Below are 19,897 nucleotides of genomic sequence, written 5' to 3'. Positions count from 1 at the left end.
TTTCATTGGGTGACCCCCTAGTTCTTGTGTTATGAGAAGGAGTGAATAACACTTCCTTATTCACTTTCTCCACACCAGTCAAGATTTTATAGATCTCTATCATATCCACTCTTTTTTTTAAGCCGAAAAGTCCCAGTCCTATTAATCTCTTCTCATATGGAAGCTGTTTCATACCCCTAATAATTTCTGTTGCCTTTTTCTGTACTGTTTCCAATTCCAGTATATCTTTTTTGAGATGGATGCAGTATTCAAGATGTGGGGGTACCATGGATTTATATAGAGGCATTATGATATTTTCTGTCTTTTTATCTATTCCTTTCCTAAATTATTCCTAACATTCTGTTAGCAAAGGGGCAGAGACATTGTCAGGGACAATGACCCATTATCCAGAGAAGGGGAAAGCCCCAGACTGAGGCAACCATCTATGGCTTACTTGGCTGCCTAGCTTCCAGTCCCTTCTGGGGCAAAGTCTGTGGAGAGATTTAGAAAGGGGACCCAATTCTTGCCTTCCTTTCACGATGCATCAATGCATTTTAATGGAGTTACTCCTGATTCTCACCTGAGTAAGAGATTCAGAGCTCTGTTCCACAGACTGACTCTTCCAAAACAGCCAGAGAAAATGACAAGGAAGAAGGTCATTGGGAATATCAGCCATTACTCTTGGAAGTCATTAAGAGATCCCGTGTCCACAAGCACCCACTCCATACTATAAAATTCAGTTTGCTTTAATTTTTGGTCTCTAAAGAGCAGACATCTAATCTCATTCTCTCTCGCCCCACTCTCCTACAAGACACAGGAATTGCTGCAACCCCAAGATAGCAGTAATTCTCACTGCCTCCACAGGCTCACTGGAGGATCCAGGATACAGTGGGCTCTGATTGAAAGGAAGTCTGGTAGTGAGCTATTTTGCATGAATCTCCTGTCTCTTCAAATTGCTCCATGGCTACTGCCGGTTAAGCAGTTATGCTGTCCCCATCGCCATGACCACTTATAGACCCCAGGTCAGCCTACTCACTGTGGATCTGGTTTGCCCAGACTTCTGGAATGTATGTACCCCAACCTGTTGCAATCATGGCCCAATGTGAAGAAGAGTGCTGTTCCCAACGGCAACATCATCTGCACTGAAGAAATCATGGGTACTCTACACTGAAGATTAAAAGAGCATGGCTAGCAAGCATATTCTATCCTGTTCTCTCCGCAGACAATTTAATTAAGGTAACTTCATGCACCCATCTCTAGCTTCCTCTAGAGACATTCAGTTGCACTGCTAATTAACTAACAGTGGGAATTGGGCGTACCCTTGATTAGTGAAGAGGAGTACATGGCATGAAGCTCCGTCACCCACAAAATGAAGCATTACTAGTTTCCTTCTGAAAATACCTTTAGTCATTTAACATCAGTCCCTTGTTCTTTACAAATGCATCTCTAAACTGAGATCCTTATAATCTCATTGGAATAGGTGTCCAGAATTGCTTTGAACAGATTTCTCCACTGCTGTTAGGTGAAGTTGTTGATGGTGAGATACAAGTATTTTTCAAATGTGTCAGTAATCTTAATTAGTTTCTATCTCCTTCTTATTAATTATTTCTTTAGCTGAATTTAGTGCAGGTTAATAAAAAGACAGATTACAGCTCCAAGAAATGGAAATCTATTTATTTACCTAGTCATTTGCATTCAGCTGTATCACCAAGCTCTATCATTCCTTAAATTTCTAAAAGACACCTAATCAGAAAATAACACAATACCAGCTGTTCAGTTTAAAATCAGTGATGAATCCCACTCATCAACAGCTGCAGGGGCCTCTTGAATAATCAGCCAGTTGTTTTTTAATTGTACCCTATTTATTTGGTGATAAAGCTTGACTGCTGTGTCCTTCCAACAACACAGGGAGAAGACATGCAAAAATCCACTCCTCCGCAGGCTTATCATTGGCCGCTAGTGCTGTAACCTGCTGGATATCTACCGATGCCCTAATTATTGTACCTGCTGAATACCATGCAGCAGCATGGGGCTCTAGTAGTCACTGCAGCAAGTTGGACTCAGTGATCTGCTCTGCCCTTCATATCATCACTGGTGCAGCCTGGACAACTTGAGGCTCCAATTTTCTGGTCCTGGCTGGCATTGCTCCCCCCGCAATGAGCCATGCAGCCAACCACCAGGACAGCTTACTTCACAATTTCATTTCAAAGCTGCACCAAGAATGCTGGCTGAAGTCAAGATGCCCCTTTTCCGAAATAGTTGAGCCTCTCGGACAATACATCAGAAATTACATTTCTAAGGAATTGGAGCAGCAGGCAGTGCGGGACTATATTTTGGCTATCTTGGCAGATAGACAACTCAGATCTGTATCTACTTATTTCTTTAGAGGAGCTCTTGCATACTCCTCAGAACAACCAGATGAAACGAAAGGTTCTTCTTTGTTACAACAAGATACGTTGTGATCATGGGCAGTTTAACTTATATCTTTACTGTTGGGGTTTCTTGATCTCACCATCCCATCTCTGTAGACCTCAAGAACAAGCAGCATGCCCATCTGGCTATGGACTGCCCTCTTTACCATCTTGATGTGGGATGGATGTGCTCAACATCTCCACTTGATGCTGTGATAGAGTGGTTACCTCATGTACCAGACATCCGATTCATTCTTCCTGCTGCCAGAAGCTATATGCCAGAAGAAGAATCCCACTCCCAACTCAACTCCATAACAAAAATACACCCAATTTTGTCAAAAAAACCCACCACCAACAAAAACTCCTCCATTAAAATGAGACCCAAAATCTTTCAAAGCCCTGACCATATGGATAAATTTAATGCAGAGCTCTGAAGTTCTTTACATTCGGTGTCCAGTGTGCTGTAGGGAGCAAGTTCCAGAAAACAAGGGAAGAATGACTTAAATGATAACTCCTGCAAAAGAACAGTGGTAGAGATGTGATCGCTCAGATGACTAAATAGTTTAGGGCTTCATAGACGTTGACTTGAACTCAGAAGTGGAGAGTCACGGAAGACTCACCAGTTGGACATACAAACTTTCCTACGCTGCCTCACCAGCATCCATCAGACTTGTTATGGAAGAACTGTATCTCTAGGTTTGACAGGGTGGTTCAGACGCCGCATCTGTTCACTCGGCCTCTTCTAAAGCTACCAAAAAAGTGTGTCAAGGTTGGGTGCGGGGGTGGTTTTGTGATCAGGATAGGTTACTGAATGGCCGTGTGAAATGTTTGGCTATCAGTATCCATTTCCAGACATTGGACCTTCCAAATGCAGGTGGAGAGTGTTACTTGCACAAGGTAAGGATGACCGGGAGAAGGGGATCCTGACCTAGTGAGAGGGATAATGTGTGGCCAGCAAGTTAGGGCCAAGGATTCATAATTTAGAAGGGTCCATTGGCAATTATCTAATCCATTGGTTCTCAGTCTGCGGTCCGCTTGCAGCACAATCATCACACAGCTGTGGCCCATATGGCATCCTCAAGGCCATATAGGTAACACATATATTGTATGGATGTAGCCCACACAACACCGAGAAAGCCGCATATGCGGCCCACAGTGGTGAATAGGTTGAGAACCACTGATCTAGTCTGACCTCCTGTATAACATAGGACTTGCCTGAATTAATTCCTATTTGAACTAAAGCATACCTTGTGTAAAAACATACACTCTTGGTTTAAAAATTATTAGTGACTGAGAATCCAATACAGCCCCCTTGGTAAGCTGGGTAACTACCCTTACTGTTAAGGAGGGGAGCATTTACCTACACATCACCTTTGCATGTTATCTTAGGCTTTGTCTACACAATGATTTAACTAAATCAGTTAGAGAAATAGATTTAGTTAAACTGGTGCAATCCCCTTCTGTGGACTTACTTTAACTTAGCAGTAATCTTGTCGTCTGCTGCCAGCCTAACTAGCTAAATCAATACAAGGTACCCCTAAATTAAAAAGGGATCTTGCAAAGGAATTGCTCCCATTTATCTAAATCAATTTCTAAACTAGTTTGTTTAATTTTCTCTTACAGACAAGGCCTCAGAGAAGTGTTTATCCCAGGCTCTTCCCTCCCCCCTCCCTTTTTTTTTTAAACCTGGCATTCGAGTAAGAGAACAGCCCCACAAAAGTCTTGAGACTTCCCCTCAGTGTGGTGGACTGTCTAGTGCAGCAATCACATATAGTCTTTCACCCTCACTTGTGTCAGAGCCCACGACCCTTGTACTTCCTGATCCATTCAGTTTTCCCCTTTGCTGAATAAATAGCATTGTCAAATGATTGTTCATATATATATACAATTTTAACTAACTAACAGTTCTACCATGCGATTTGTCATTTAGAACAAACTTAACCATTTTTGTCAACTAAAAGGTAGGTGCAACACTCCCAGTGCTGAACAGAGATCCACCAGCATGGACCCTAGGGAGTCCTAATGAAGGCAGTGGAGGTCCGCCTATTCTCATGCAAGAGCGGCACATGATTAGAATACAAAATATTATTTAAATTGATACAGAAAGTTATCTATCCATTATTTTCTTTCATTAATCTGTCCCATTTTACTCCACTTTTGAAAATTATATTTAACATTCTTCATAGGAGGAGTAACCTATATTAGAGAATACTCTTAAAAAGTAAAGATAAGATTTTAAAAAATTACCACAGTACAATATGTTATCGCTCAACCCTATTCAGCATGACAGAAATATTACATTTACAGCTTTGTTGACTGTGTTGAGTCTTAAGTTTACCAAATTCTTCTTTCTGCAACCTACTACGCTGATCAGCATATAGAGGAGCCTTGCCATAGTTGCTTAGCTAATATTTCTTTTTATTTAATACAAGATACTATTATCTAATTGGTGCAGGGGGCTGATAGCTTTAGTTATGTTTGTGGCTGCTGTAGTCCCTTCAAGCAGCAAGCTGCATATAGTGCTGTTAAGTCTCTCGTAATGAAATCATACTGTGAAATTGTTCCTACTGGTCTTTTTTTACATGAAATAATTATGGTCACTCCTGCTTCAGTTATAGGCATTTTGCTAAGGAAAACTTGATTTTTATACAGGGTTTCTGTGTAGTTCATTCGAATAGGTTTAGTACTCAGTATGGACGAGTACCTGTAAACTTCATTCCTTCTATTTAAAAAAAAAAAAAAATGCAATTACCCTCACCTGCTTCTGGAGAAGATTGTGTATACTTTGGACATTTACCTTGTATGCATAGTTATCTTGGTACTTGACAAAAACTATTAACTTGTGTCCATTATTTTCACAGATCCTACAGAGAAGGTGACAATTAAAGTGCTGTCACAAAGAAATACCATCAAAGAAGGTGATAACATCACTCTAAAGTGCTCAGGAAATGGTAACCCCCCTCCACAGGAGTTTCTGTTTTATATTCCAGTAAGTATTACCTTACTGTTGTTACTTAGCTATAATAGTCTGTACTATTTCTTCCTATTATTTGGCACCAGAGGCACCCACACTGAACCAGTCTAACTTTACCTTACCATGACACCAGAACATACTTTATTTTACACTAGGCAAAACCCCCTCGTGTCCCTCCCCTCTGCCTCTCTCCTAATCGGCTCCCCCTTGCAGGCACTCATGGAGCTCCCCATACTTCTAGCAGGTCATGAGCTGCTGCTGAGCAAGTCCTGTGAGCAGAGCAGAGGAGACATGAGATGCTGGAAGTGGAGCAAGGCTGGGTTCGCCCTCGTGGGGAGCCCAGATTCAGGAGCTGGACCCATGGCAGTGGCCAGGAGGAGCTGTGGAGATCCATCTCACTGCCCATGTCCCCTGTGTTGTGATGGGGGAGGAGCACGCCGCAGCCAAACTTGAATCAGTACAGGGTGCTCCTCCTGGCCCATGCTGTTGGGATGGCTCCTGCACCAGTACCCAGATCAGTCCAGCCAGAACTCAGGTTGCCCCTCCCCTCAACAAATGATGCCCTAGGCATCTGCATAGGTTGCCTATACCTTGTTCCAGCCCTGCCAATGGTAGGCACCATGCGTAAAATGCATATGGCTGTGGGTGCTGCTGTTCAACACTAGTTTATCTCTGGAAGGAATTTATAAATGCTTATATAACAAATGAAGGCATCTGATGCTATTAACCAAGTGAAAAGCTGATCTTGGCAAGCTCAGGAAATTTGCTGAGAGGATACCAGTCTGGAGCCTGCAGAGAATCTGTCAAAATTTAGTGAAGATTTTTTTTATCCTCTTCACAGATTAACAATCTTTTTACAAGAAATATATGATGCAGTGGTGGTCATAGAAATGCAATGGTGAAAAAGGACCAGAGGAAAACAGTTTAATTTACTCAAATACGAACAGAGTAATCCCACGAGAAAAATCAAATAAATGTAGCAGTTAAGGTGGCAAAATCCTATCTAAGATTTAGACCTTTCTCTGTAAAGTATATTGAGTAATTAATTCCTGTAGTGACAGCCTTCAGAAGAACATTAGAATTATATGGTGGAAAAATAGAGAGACAATTTATTAAGAGTTTTTTTTTAAATTGGGGAACAAGATTTATAAAGAATATGAAAATTAACTACGTGTTAAAGGGCCAAACATTCTTTTCACATGAGTTTAAAGTAATTTCAGGTATTACACCTGCCATTTTTCGTGGTTTCACAGTCACATCTTCCTGTATTTATTTGATCTTTACTCTGTTGCTGTGTGAAATACCAACACAAACAAGGGTTGACTGACAATACAAGGGAAACAGTGGAACAAATCATAAACAACCTGCTGTCAAATGCAGAAAGTAAAAATTAAAAATGAAGTTAACATTTATATTATAGTATATATTAGTTATAGTAATCTTGCAATAATAGGTGAAATATTTTCAGACAGAAATGTGATTATCTGTAGGCTGACCTTTGTTTCCTCCTTTCTTTGTTTCTTGCACTTTTCCTGTGTTTTCTGCTCCCACTACACCATGAGAACCAGTTTACCTTCAGGACAGGAAGACTGTGTGCTTCCAAATAGCTCCAGACCACCAGTTGCTTTGCTTAATAACCCGCAGCTATTTTGTACTCCTCTCCTTTTGCAGCTTGCATTGCTTCAGAACTGTGAGGGGAGGCAGGGTCTGAAGCCACTCCTCTACCTCAAGCTGCAGGTGAAGCTGAGTGAGAGTGGAACTGATGGCCCAATCAACCCCCTTTTAAGCCACTCTAAGCAGCAGTTGTAGCAGGGGGTCCGGGATGGGGGGAAGAGCCATAAGTGTACCAGAACTCCACCTGTTCTGTGATGAACATGGGTGAGCTAAGGGCCCCACTTGACATGGACTTCAGCCTCCTAATTACATCTACAGCATTCTCTCGTTTGAGGGGAGCTAAAATTAGTGCTGTTTGCTTAGGCGGTCTGTGTTATGGATCTAACAATGTTTGTGATACACTTCAGTAGTTAATGTTTCCTGAAACTTGTAGCATTTCGGATAAGACATTGTTCCCCCATCATAGATTCTCTGTGCAATGTTATGATTATTATACATTTTGTTCTGTCTCAATGTAATCTTCCCTTCCAATCTTGCTGTTAAATGGCTCAGATTTTGCATTTTTCTAACATTTCTGAAAATCATCATTTAAGTTGAATGTTTAAAGTAAAACTTTTTTGTTAGTGACTTTGCAACTATGCAATGCCTGCAGTCATGCAACAAAATTAAATCTATACTGTACTCTGACATAGCTGGATTTCACTGGTGCTGAATGTATGTAGATTGTGAAGCACTTCAGGATGAAAGTTGCTTTATAAAATATTGTTCAAAGAACATGTGACTCTCCTGTTTTTAGCAACTCTCTCTAACCCATAAGTGTAATACTTCCACCCACAGGGAGAACCCGAAGGTATAAGAAGCTCAGATACTTATGTAATGACAGATGTGAGACGAAATGCAACAGGAGAATACAAATGCTCTCTGATTGACAGAAGCATGGAGGACTCAACCACCATCACCGTTCACTGTAAGTCATTGTATTTTTCATTTCCAGAAACAATTCAAACATCTTACAAACTCTGGGCTAATCCCTCCTTGCTTTACTCATGTGATTAGTTCTAATGACTACATTAGAACTGTATGCAGTGTGGTTGTAACCATGTCAGTCCCCAGATATTAGAAAGAAACAAGGTGGGTGAAGTAATATCTTTTATTGAACTCTGTCACCTACAGCAGAACTGAGCATGGAATAATTGCAAACACTATTTGATCCTTTGTCTTATTTTTTTCCTAAGTGCATTTTTATTAACTTGATACCTTTTTAATACCACTGTAATTCAATGGATTAAAACAGACCTGCAAACTGTGCTGACACTCTGCAACTTGTCAAAAATATGTTTGCTGTCCGTGATGGCTTATGTATCTTAATACAAAAATTATTGTATGAAGGCACTGTCTCCAAATCTGTTTAAATTTACAGAAGCATCATGTGGTCCATTATTATGTCAATCAAAACCACAATTCACAGGAGTTTCCATTCTAGATCATACTAGTCCAATATCCTATCTCAGACAAGGGCAAGTACCACTTACTTGAGAGGAATGTGCTAGGAACCTTGTAGGTGGACAATAAAGGATTAACTATATCCATAGTGGACATTTCTCCTTAAAGCAGTCATTTAGTGTTTGGCTTATTACCTAAAGCATAGGAGAGTTTATATCCCTGTGGATTTTGTCGTTATCTATAATAAAAAAAAAAAAAAAAAAAAAAAAAGTGTAACCCTTTTTTTGAATCCTGTAAACTCTTGACCTCAAATTCTTGTGACAATAAATTCTACCGGCAAAGTAGGCTGCTTTTTTTTTTTTTTTTTTAAGTATTTATTAGTTTTAAATGTGTTGCTTTTCAATTTCATTTACTATCCACTTGTTCTTTTATTATGTGTGAGGGTAAAGAGGAGCACCTAGTTTGCATTCTTTACAACATTTATTATTTTATATACCATTGCCATACCACTCTGATTTGTCTCTTATCTAAACTGTCTCCATGCTAAAGTATCCCTGTGCTCCCCCCCCCCCCCCCCCACACACACACTTTGCATCCCTTCCATTTCTGCTCCATTTCTTTTAGATAATGTAACTGGAATTGAACACCGTATTCCAGGAGATGGTATAATATCAATTTATATAATGGCATCACCATAATTTCATTATTCTTCTCCATCCTATTATTTACATATCTTAATATGTTTTGCCTTTTTTTCTTTTTAGTGCTAATGCATAGTGGGCAAAGGTTTTCATTAATTACCTCCAGGGATGCCTAGCTCTTTTTCCAGAGAGATTACAGTTAATTTAGAAATTACTTATCTGTATGAGTAATTCAGACTATTCTTCTAATGAACATTATCATACATTTAAGGAGGACTTCCAGCATCTGCCATTATGCTGTCCATTCACTGAGCTTTGCAAGGTCCCTCTGAAGTTCTAAAATATTAAAGGGTCATCTAACCTGTAAAATTTCTTGTCACCAGCAGTTTTTTCCATGTCTCTATTCATACCCTTTTCCAGATTATTTAAACATACATCAGTGCTGGTGTTAGAATAACCCACTGTCAGCCCTTTACCATGGTGAAAACTACCAGTTTGTTTTGTGACTTTTAGTGAGTTTCTGATCCATGACATTATTTCTCATTCTGTGACTACTTAATTTCCTCAATAGTCTTTTACAAGAGAGATTTTTTTCCAAAGGCTTTTTAAAAAAAATCCAAATCATTTTTATCAGCCAGTTCTTTTTATCCACTATTTTGTTTACAGGCTGAAAGAATTCTAATGGATGGGAGAAGTCATGCTGATTTTGGTTTGTTACTATCATTAAATGTTCATCTTGGTGTTTTATAATGCTGCTGTTCAGATATTATTTCATCCAGTTTCCTGGTACTTAGTGAGGCTTGCTTGTCTAACTCCCAGAATCAGCCGAGCATCATCTTTAAAGATAGGGGCAACATTTACTGCCTTTGAGTTTCAATAGAGTAGCTGATGTTAATGAGTGCATATAGTTGTCAAGAGCCACTTCCTGCAGAATTCTTGGATGTATAGCATCAGGTCCTGTTGTTCCTCTTTAATTTAATGTAATCAGTTTGTTCCTGTATCTGTTCTTTTGACACCTCAGTCTCTAACGTTGCTTCACTTTTCTGATTTAAAGATTATTGGCCTAAGGTAGAAATCTCCACAACATGTGTTGTGGTGAGAATTCATGTAGCTTCTCTTCTACAGCTTTCTCCTCTATAATTGCTCGCTTTACTTTGATAGTTCAGCAGAGCTACTGCTTCTACCATTGCTTTCTGCTTCCAATATACTTGTATGTTTTCATGTCTTTACCTATTTGATCTTCAGATTTTATCTTTGCGCTCCTGACTTCCATCTCACTTTTTAACCTACCATAGTTTGCTTCTTTCTGTAAGCTTATTTGGGCAGGTGGGGGGGGGGGGTTGGTTTTGTTTTGTAAAGAATGCTTGTGTGGCTCAAATTCTTCAACCTGTCCATTTTAACTATACTTTTTTCCCCCCCTTTTTGCTTCTCCTGTCATTGCAGGGGTGTGCATTCCTTTCAGTGATTCAATTATGGTATACTTAAGTAGTCTTACCGCTGAGGTTAAGGATTTATTTACTCACTTTTGACGTTATAATCTTAAGGAACAATTAGTAGAAAATACTTTGTTTCCATCCATGAATTGATATATACCAGATTATTTGGGTTTTTTTAAATAGATCTATATTTTATTCATAATAGTGGGTGCCAAACAGACTTTTTATTGGGCAATTTGACTGTATTGGTCTCTTACAGGTGTTGGGTTTTGGAAAACTTCTTGCTGACACTAAAATACATTACATTACCACTTTGCAGGAAATCATGATGCTCTTTGGAAAACACAAAAACATTAAGTGGAAAGTACATTGTGAGAGCCATATAGAGCTGAATATTGACATTAAAACACCTTAATTTTGGTTATGCACCAAATTTAGGGGTATATTATGTCCATACAGTAAGTGTGCCAGGAAGTGGGGGACAACACCAGAAGAAGCCTCCTCACCCACTGACCACAAGGACTGCATGAAGTTAGCACCAATAATGGTATTTGCCTTCTCAAGGGAAGGTGGGACATTTGTGGATCCAAGGTCTCCATCAAGTGACCAACACAGCTTAATGGGGCAGCAGAGTGCATGTTGTACCCTGTCACAGGCTAGTCAGGTGTCCTCACTGCTCTGTGGAGTTCCAGGAGACACTGTTCCCACTTGGAACACAATGTATCCCTGCGCTCCTGCTGGGGTTGCTTACCTCTGTCCAGCCTCTTATGTCAGACTTGAAGGATTCTCTTTTCTGCTGAGGAATGTGTGCTCAAGCTAAATGGAACTTTAGAAATCAAGGAGTTCTGCTAATAGAATTTATCCTTGTAAACCAACATGATTCTAGGAAATCTATAATCAATTTTAGGCTCCTAGACTGCAAGAAGATCATTAGTTTTTTGTAAGAGATGCCAAGTCAAACATTATTAAAAATCTAAGGGAAATTATCTTTCAAATGATATATGACAACCTTCAACTCCCAGTAGACCAGAAGGAGTTCACATTGGAGTGTTAAAATATTCAGGATGCCAGAATTACATGATGTACTGCACTTAACCCTCCTGATTACAACACAGAGTTCAAATCCAGTCTTGCACTTCCTAGTTTTCTGACTTGAAGTCTCCCATTCTGTTGTGACGGTGGAACATCTCTCTCTAGTATTTCCCACATTAGTTAAATGGCTCTTACATCCTCAGGTGCTGTATGGTGGTGTAATGACACGTGGGATGTAATCCTCACATCTTTACCATGCTACTTCCTATGCAAAGCCAGTACTGCTATCGATCCAAGTCTTCCAGGTTACACTGAATTAAAAGTTGGTGTGTATTAAATATGGCACCTACTGTGGAGTTTGTTTTTAATGACAAATTAATGAAGGAAGTTTTAAAGGCAGAAAAGAGAAACCCGAAGCAAGTCAGTGTAAAAGTAGAGTATTTTAGTAATTTTTTTCCCCTCTAGAGAGGCAAGTGTATGCAAACCTTTTTCATACTGCCCTGCTCAGTAACATCTGTGCGAACAGATGAAAAGTAAGTGTCATGGTACATAAGGAAAACTGGTGTATGCAGAGAAATTGTTTACCCCGATGCCCACAATGATTTCCGAGGGCGAATCCTCTGCCAAACGTGAGCTTGTCTCCCAGCCCATTCTATAAACACCTCTCAGGGCTTTGCAGTTCAGAAGTAAGATCTTAAGTCTCGTATTCACTGCAGTTTTCCCCCAACTTTGAATTATTCATAGCAATATGTGAGAAGGGTGGTGGCCTCAGTTCTTTCACTGAAAAGGGAGAGGCCCTAGCATGAGGAGGTCTGTGTTTAAAGACTGCTCTGGTCAGAGTGTCAGTCTTGGCTGAGATGAAGGCCAAGAATGTAATGAGTTCTTGCTTCCTGTGACAAGATTCCTTCCTTAGTGGTGGTCTATGATCTCTTGAGTCTGAGTCAATATCCTGCTTCAAAGAAATAAAGGTTTGAGTAGACGTTGAAGGGGAATCACCCTGAGGAAGAAAATTCCATAGCCTCTCTACCCTATATTAAGCATGTGCTCAGAGAATAGGAGGAAACAAGTTGAGTGAGAACTAATCCTCCCTCACCGAGGTGAAGCAGCAATCTATGCAGTTGCTCTTTGTCTGAGTCATTGTGGGGAGAACAGACGATCTCCTGATTATATCTTACTGAATCTTGATGGTTTTGCTTTTGGGGACATGCCCTCTGGAAGAGGGAAACTAAATGATACTGATCAGGCAGTTGTCTCTCTTTGGTTAGGTCTTTGTACGTGTGCCTGCTGTCTGAAGTAGCAAGTGAACCAATAGAGAGAGTTCATGTAACCACTGATAGTAGAAATGAGGCCTATATTAGTAATAACACCGATATTATTAACATTTGACAATATTCATTATTATTGCGAGATGGGCCCAGTCCTCTCTTTGATGCCTGCATCCCTTAATTATTGTATAATGCCCTTTCTAGTGAAATTGGTGAACGAAAGCAGCAGAAAAGTTGACTCTTCTGTTGAGTGAATTTGCAATGAACCACAATTCACTGGTTTAAGCAATTCTAAAATCTTTAGTACTTGAGAATATACAGATAGAAATTCTCTATCTGCATCTTCAGCTGTGTTTCAGGTATGTCTAAGATGACTGTTGCTGTAGTGTAGCTGTTGCTGTAGTGTAGTGAGGATTTATAATCAGGAAGGCAAAACAAGTGGATAATGAAGGGGGCATCTCTTATATAGATTTCTTGATTGCCTGTAATGATAGGGAAATGGATAAAGAAAAAGTAGGTGACAATTTAATTAGAACTCCGTTAGTTGCCTGAATGTGGTAGTGGTATTTTAAACCCTTTAACACAACAACAACAAAATCCAGTAAATTCAATACCACCATTTTCATGAGAATAATTATATAGTACTACAGAGCTGGGCAAAAATATTTCTCGTCTTGTGAGTGTCCTGCCCTAGAAAGAACAAAGTGAGACTGGCCCTAGGAAAACAAACATTTAAAAAACCCTTATTTTGAGGTTCACCCTCTTGTGTCTAGCCTGGCTTTTTTTTTCCCCAGCTGTTGTTAAGGTGGTAGGATATGTTGTAATGCTTTTCCAGAAAATGCTGTGCCATGATGGGATTATAATCTACTGTGGTTCAGAGCTTCACCAGCCACTGAGTGCCATACATGCAATATTTAGGATGACTAGGCTTTTTGGTTTGCATAGTAAGATGCTAGGAGGTGGGGATGAAAGCAGATGTTTAACTGGGCGACTTCCCTATTCTCTCAACATAGGATTCTGTATGCAAAAAACAAACAGTAGCATCTGGAGTTGCCTAGCATTTGAAATGTCTGAGACCTTATGGCATATGTAATCATATAAGAAGTAAAAAAGGCAAATGATGCATTGGAAAGCTACATAGTAGTTAATGAATGAGTGTGTTTTAAGTTAAGAAGAATTCTTAGAAACAAGAATCAACTAATAGAACATATGCTGCCTCCCTATCTCTGTGACAAAGGCCCTAACCCACTCCTCCCACTAAATTGCCAAACCTTCCTGCACCATCCTCTCACCCTACCTCCCCAAACTGGGGCAGCTCTTGCACACCTCTTAAGAGAATCAACCTGTCCTTTCTACCAATTTCAACAATTCTCTCCCTTGTCCTCCTCTGTCTGATATCCCTAGAAGCAGCTTCTAAAATTCTTCTCTGTCCCTCAAGACAAGTCCTCTAATCAGATTTCCACCCCACTCCTAACAAAAATCCTCCTCATTCCACTCTATTCTCTTTGCAAAAACCTCTCTCCCCTACCTGGACAACATCTCCAGTTTCATGAACCCTCCTGGATCATTTTTCCAGCTGCACAAGATGAGAAAACGTCTGTTTATTAGCTGATCTGTGTCATGTTTCACTTTGTTAGACTATAATTATAGTAGATATGCAAATATTCTGCATTGTGTTCTTTCAGGATCATTCTTTTTATCTGTCTCACTTAAAGAACTGATTTAGATTCCTTTTTTGAGCGAACAAAATCTACGTTTTAGCAGTGCAATAAGTCCACTGATTTCTTTTTTCTGTAAACCCTCAGAATGGTTCACTCTTCTGGTATTTATCTTTTAACAATGTTCCTTTTATCATAGATTTGGATTTGTCACTTATTCCTAGTGGAGAAGTTACTAAGCAGATTGGAGAAGCTCTGCCAGTATCATGCACCATCTCTTCCAGTAGAAACGCAACTGTGTTTTGGATAAAGGTTAGTAATAATTCTTGTTAATGCCTACTCACTTTATTTGGTTACCTGTTAAGATTTCTCCCTCAGTGTTCTGGGAAGAATCTTTTTTAAAATTGATCTTTTATAAGCAATGACCAACTAAAATATTAACGTGGACATTTAATACTGTACATTTTTGGACCAATTTGCATAAGTTTTCAAAGGTGACTAGTGATTTTGGATGCCTCACTTTTTTGGTGTGCTACTTGACACTTTCAGAAACATAGAGTGCTTTTAAAAACTTTAGCCGGTGCCTGAAAATCATTCCATTTAAGGTGCCCCACTTCGGCACTGAAAATATTGAGGTCTCTAGACACACTAAACACAGCCTAAATCTTCAGAAATGATGTTTTTGTCATGTTTCCCATAAACATACTAAAAGGACAGCATATGTTTGGGGGGCGGGGGGGGGGTTGATGGGATGTTTCAGGGCATTGGTAAGTGAGAAAGTTTGTCAGAGTGTGTTCAGATCTGATCCTGATTGATAGACCACCACCTAATTTGACTGGTCAGTGGCTTGTGTTGAAAGAAAGTGTCCATTTATCACCACTGTTACCAAAACTGGCAGCCTCTGGCCATCTTACTAGGCCATCTTACTAGGGAGGCCAAGGACAGAATAGACTATAGACACCAAACTATCTTCTGATCCTCTCCTTCAAAGCTGGGACCTATCGTGGTGGGCAAGGGGAGGTGGCATAGGTAAGCTTGCAAGCATACTTGCCATGCTGTCCCTGTTTTGTATATAAGTAGGTCACTAAAGCCTGCTGAGCTCTCCATGCAGCACTGTTTAGAAATTGGAAACCTCTTTTTTCATATTTGGCACAGCTGTTGCTAATTACATTGTCAAATGCTGGGTTTTAGTTATTGGATGGACAGTTAAACATTAGGAAGAAAAAAATCAAATGCACAAATACGAAATAGGGAATAACTATTTGGCTAGATGGTAATACTGCAGAAAAGGATCTGAGGGTTGCACTAGATCACAAATTGAATGTAAGCCAATAATATGATGCAATTGTGAAAAAGGCAAGCAACATTCTGGGGTGTATTAACAGGAGTGTTGTATTTAAGATAAGGGAAGTAATTGTCCCCTCTGTTCCGCTCTATGGTGAGGCCTGGGCTGGAGTATCTAGTTTTGGGCACCATGCTTTGGGAAAGATGTGGACAAATTTGGAGAGAGTCCAGAGGAGAGCAACAAAAATAAAAAGTTTAGAAAACCTGAATCTTGAGAAAAAATTATGAAGGGGGCGGGACCTGATAAGTCTTCAAGTATGTTAAGGGCCATTGTAAAGAAGACTGTGAGTGATTGTTCTCATGTCCACTGAGGATAGGAATCTGCTTAATCTGCAGCAAGGGGGATTTAGGTTCATTATTAGGAAAAAAAATTGTAACTATAAAGGATAGTTGAGTACTGGAATAGGTTCCCGAGGGAGGAGGTTGTGGAATCCCTGGTCTTTGAGATTTAAGAAAAGGTTAGACACCTGTCATGGATAGTCTAGGTTTACTTGCCTTGGTGCAGAGGATAGACTAGATGATCTCTTGAGCCTTATGTTTCTATGATTAAGGCCCTGATCCCACAAAGCATGTGAGGAGTTCCATTGAAATCTATTGCAGTGCTTATTTATAATGAGGTTGATGAGAGACTCACACACTTAACTTTAAGCATATGCTTATTTGGATTGGGGCCTAAATTGGAAATTATGTGGACTAACTTCTTACATTATCAGGACAACACCAGAATGCAGACAGATCCATCATTTTCAAGTCTACAGTACCAGGATGCTGGAAACTACATCTGTGAAACTACTCTACGGGAGGTTGAAGGGTTAAAGAAAAGTAAAACACTTACACTTATTGTGCAAGGTAATGGAGCAGTTAGTTATGCTTTGTTAATACTGTAAATTGTACAATTCACAATTATTTTACCATAATGTTTAAATATAATATTCTTTTAGGAAAACCTCAGATCAGAATGACAAAGAAAACAGAGTCAAATAAATCTAAAACAATAGTCTGCCACGTGGAGGGTTTCCCCAAACCGGCTGTGCAATGGACAATTACTGGTACTGGAAGCATCATAAATAAAGCAAGTATTTTTCTCATTCATTTATGCACAAGATTAAACTCGATAAGTTTATGGAGGAGATGGTATGATGGGATAACATGATTTTGGTAATTAATTGATCTTTAAATATTCATGGTAAATAGGGCTAATGGCCTGTGATGGGATGTTAGATGGGGTGGGATCTGAGTTACCCAGGAAAGAATTTTCTGTGGTATCTGGCTGGTGAATCTTGCCCATATGCTCAGGGTTTAGCTGATCGCCATATTGGGGTCAGGAAGGAATTTTCCTCCAGAGCAGATTGGAAGAGGCCCTGGAGGTTTTTTGCCTTCCTCTGTAGCATGGGGCACGAGTCACTTGCTGGAGGATCCTCTGCTCCTTTGAAGTCTTTAAACCACGATTTGAGGACTTCAATAGCTCAGACATAGGTGAGAGGTTTTTCGCAGGAGTGGGTGGGTGAGATTCTGTGGCCTGCGTTGTGCAGGAGGTCAGATTAGATGATCATAATGGTCCCTTCTGACCTTCGTATTTATGAATCTAAGTATTAGTGTTTGAGGTCTGGAAAACCTTACTGACTTTGAAGGATTAAAGAAAACAAATATGCATGCATGGAGATTGGCAGTGATAGTCCTCTGCATAGCATAGTTTGGACAGCACGCACGAGCAATTTGCATTAATTTCTTATGGTCAAATATTACCTTCAGTTATACCTTCACAGTCTTACTGAAGTCAAGGAGGTTGCATTAGACGTATATAAGGGCAGAATTTGGCCCTTAGCTTGCAGCTTCAGGATGTGGATCATGTCTTGGAGCTATATAAATAACTGACTATTAATTTTGGGTGCTCTTAGCAGAAGAAAGATGATAAATGGCAGCAAATTCAGGGTACAGCTACACCAGTTTTTATGAGACTGGGATGTTTAAGGCAAAATTAAAATAAATATATGTAGCTTGGTCAAATGATGGTTGACAGGAGAGAGACTTATCTGAAGAGTGCAAACACTAAAGAGGGAAAGCGATTGTTAAGTGGCGGAAGTATAAATGAGAAGTGCTTTTCATGTTTAAAAGTAAAATATTAATCAATTATTTTAATTATAAGTTTTAGTTTATTTTAAATGGTTCCTTTTTTCAAAACCATAAGATTTTTAAAAGGTATTTACTTCTAGAACTTTCCTTATGAACAATTCTAGTATGACATTACAGTATACATTTTTTGTTCGACTGATTTCTTTTCCTTTCCAGACAGAGGAGACCAACTATGTTAATGGAAGATTTTCCAGTAAAATTGTAATTTCTCCTGAAGAGAATGTTACATTAACTTGTATTGCTGAAAACCAACTAGAAAGAACTGTCACCTCGATGAATGTCTCTGCCAGTAAGTGTCTTCAGTTAGAAGCATTTCAAAAATGAGCGATAGAAGTGGTTTCCTTAAAGTTTCAAATGCCTTTTGCCAGCTTTTCTCTCTAAATAATGTGAGATGCTGATCGGTGCTGCAGTAGTATTAGAGGGTTGTTTTTTTTTCCCTTAAGTTCCACATCTCCTGTATTAACAACCGACTTTAGTCCTCCAACCCAGCCTAGGTTGGTAGTGAAAGAAATTTGTTACTAGCGAATGGCTGTTTGGTGGCCTACGGTATGTGAAAATGAGTTGTATGATTTCAGTACAGTTCAAAGTGGACCAGTGTACATATCACAAAAATCACAGCAGTGCTAACTAACTCCCTTCTTTTAGCAGAAACCTCCCCTCAAACACCCATACTTGAACCCTGCAAGTTAGGGTTATGTATGGCACATTGGCAAGGGAAAATAGGCCATGCGCTGCCATGGCTCATGATGCATCTGCTTTGGGAATAGTACTTCAGACTATCTATATGCTATCCTTCTCATTCATACACATTATAAAATTACTTTATTATTGAGATACCTTCTTTTCTTAGCTTCTAGTTTTGTGGTTTATTAACTTTTTATGTGATTTCAGAACAGAATCCATTCATAGGTGCTAGGGTTTAGTGGACTACAGTAATGATAAAGTGGTAAAAAGTTACCCTATCATGGATGCTAACAATAAATGCTTAGTCAGAAGTATTCATAAGATTAAACTTGTCCTTTTTTGGAATAAAACACTTTTACATGATGCATTATGGATATAAAGCAAGGATTGCTGCCTAAAAAAATAAGATTAATTATTTTGTTGTGTGGCTGATGCAGCATTAAGTATGAGCATTTCGGGTCTAGCTGTAAAATAGCTCATTATATTGTTAAATATTACAGCATAATGTCAGGGTGAAGGTGACTTTCAGGTATCAAGTTTTTGTTTTTAATGTTTTTTTTTTATTTCAGTAAGTATCCCAGAATATGATGAGCCAGATGAAAGGAATGGTATGTAAGTGCTACAGAACCCTCTTTCTGTCTGCTCTAGCTTTATGAAGTGTCATTGAATGAGTAATTTCCACAGTCCTCTCTGCCTTCAGAGTTCAGTTGAAATTGCCAAGTCTCAGAGGCAGTAAGAATTAGACCCTGTTAAAAACTTTATGCTTCATAGCAATGAAATTTTGCATGTTATCACAATGCTCTAATAGTTTTGACTTTTTGACCACCTTTCTTGCTGGGGGGATTACTTGTATAGAAAACGTTTAATGCAGTGTATTATTGTTAGACACCTTAACAACTTTTCTTCTTTGTTTTAGGTGACAACAGAGAAAAGGTTAATGACCAGGCAAAGCTAATAGTAGGAATTGTGGTTGGTCTTCTGCTAGCAGCTCTAGTTGCTGGTATCATCTACTGGGTATATATGAAGAAATCAAAGTAAGACTTAATATAGAAACTTGCTCTTAACTTTTTAAAATTAAAATAATGTGTACCTATCTGTTTAGCTCCCTACAGCATTCTGAAAATCTAGGGGTGAGAAGTTATCCTCATTTATAAAACTTATCTTGCATCTGAAATTAAAATGGATATCTTAATATGGAGGCAGTGTATCATCTAGGGGTTAGAGCACAGGCCTGGGAGCTAGGACTCCTTAAATCTGCCCCTGATTCAGCTGTGTGGCCTTAG

At 39.3% G+C, this 19,897-nt stretch overlaps 1 protein-coding gene across 5 annotated transcripts in view; it reads left to right on the top strand.

Annotated features, from left to right (window-relative positions):
• Positions 1 to 19,897, top strand: part of ALCAM (activated leukocyte cell adhesion molecule) — a 159,723-nt gene that overhangs the window by 127,114 nt on the left and 12,712 nt on the right. For all 5 annotated transcript variants that reach the window (XM_037907773.2, XM_037907787.2, XM_037907796.2 and 2 more), the window contains exons 7-14: positions 5,252 to 5,379; positions 7,816 to 7,945; positions 14,653 to 14,765; positions 16,511 to 16,646; positions 16,739 to 16,869; positions 18,087 to 18,219; positions 19,184 to 19,222; positions 19,531 to 19,648. In XM_037907773.2, coding sequence (XP_037763701.1) covers positions 5,252 to 5,379; positions 7,816 to 7,945; positions 14,653 to 14,765; positions 16,511 to 16,646; positions 16,739 to 16,869; positions 18,087 to 18,219; positions 19,184 to 19,222; positions 19,531 to 19,648 — 928 coding nt within the window. The remainder of the gene's footprint in view (positions 1 to 5,251; positions 5,380 to 7,815; positions 7,946 to 14,652; positions 14,766 to 16,510; positions 16,647 to 16,738; positions 16,870 to 18,086; positions 18,220 to 19,183; positions 19,223 to 19,530; positions 19,649 to 19,897) is intronic.

This window comes from Chelonia mydas, chromosome 1 (genome assembly GCF_015237465.2).
Source record: "Chelonia mydas isolate rCheMyd1 chromosome 1, rCheMyd1.pri.v2, whole genome shotgun sequence".
NCBI classification, from domain to species: domain Eukaryota; kingdom Metazoa; phylum Chordata; order Testudines; family Cheloniidae; genus Chelonia; species Chelonia mydas.
This window is presented reverse-complemented; position numbering and strand designations above follow the sequence as displayed.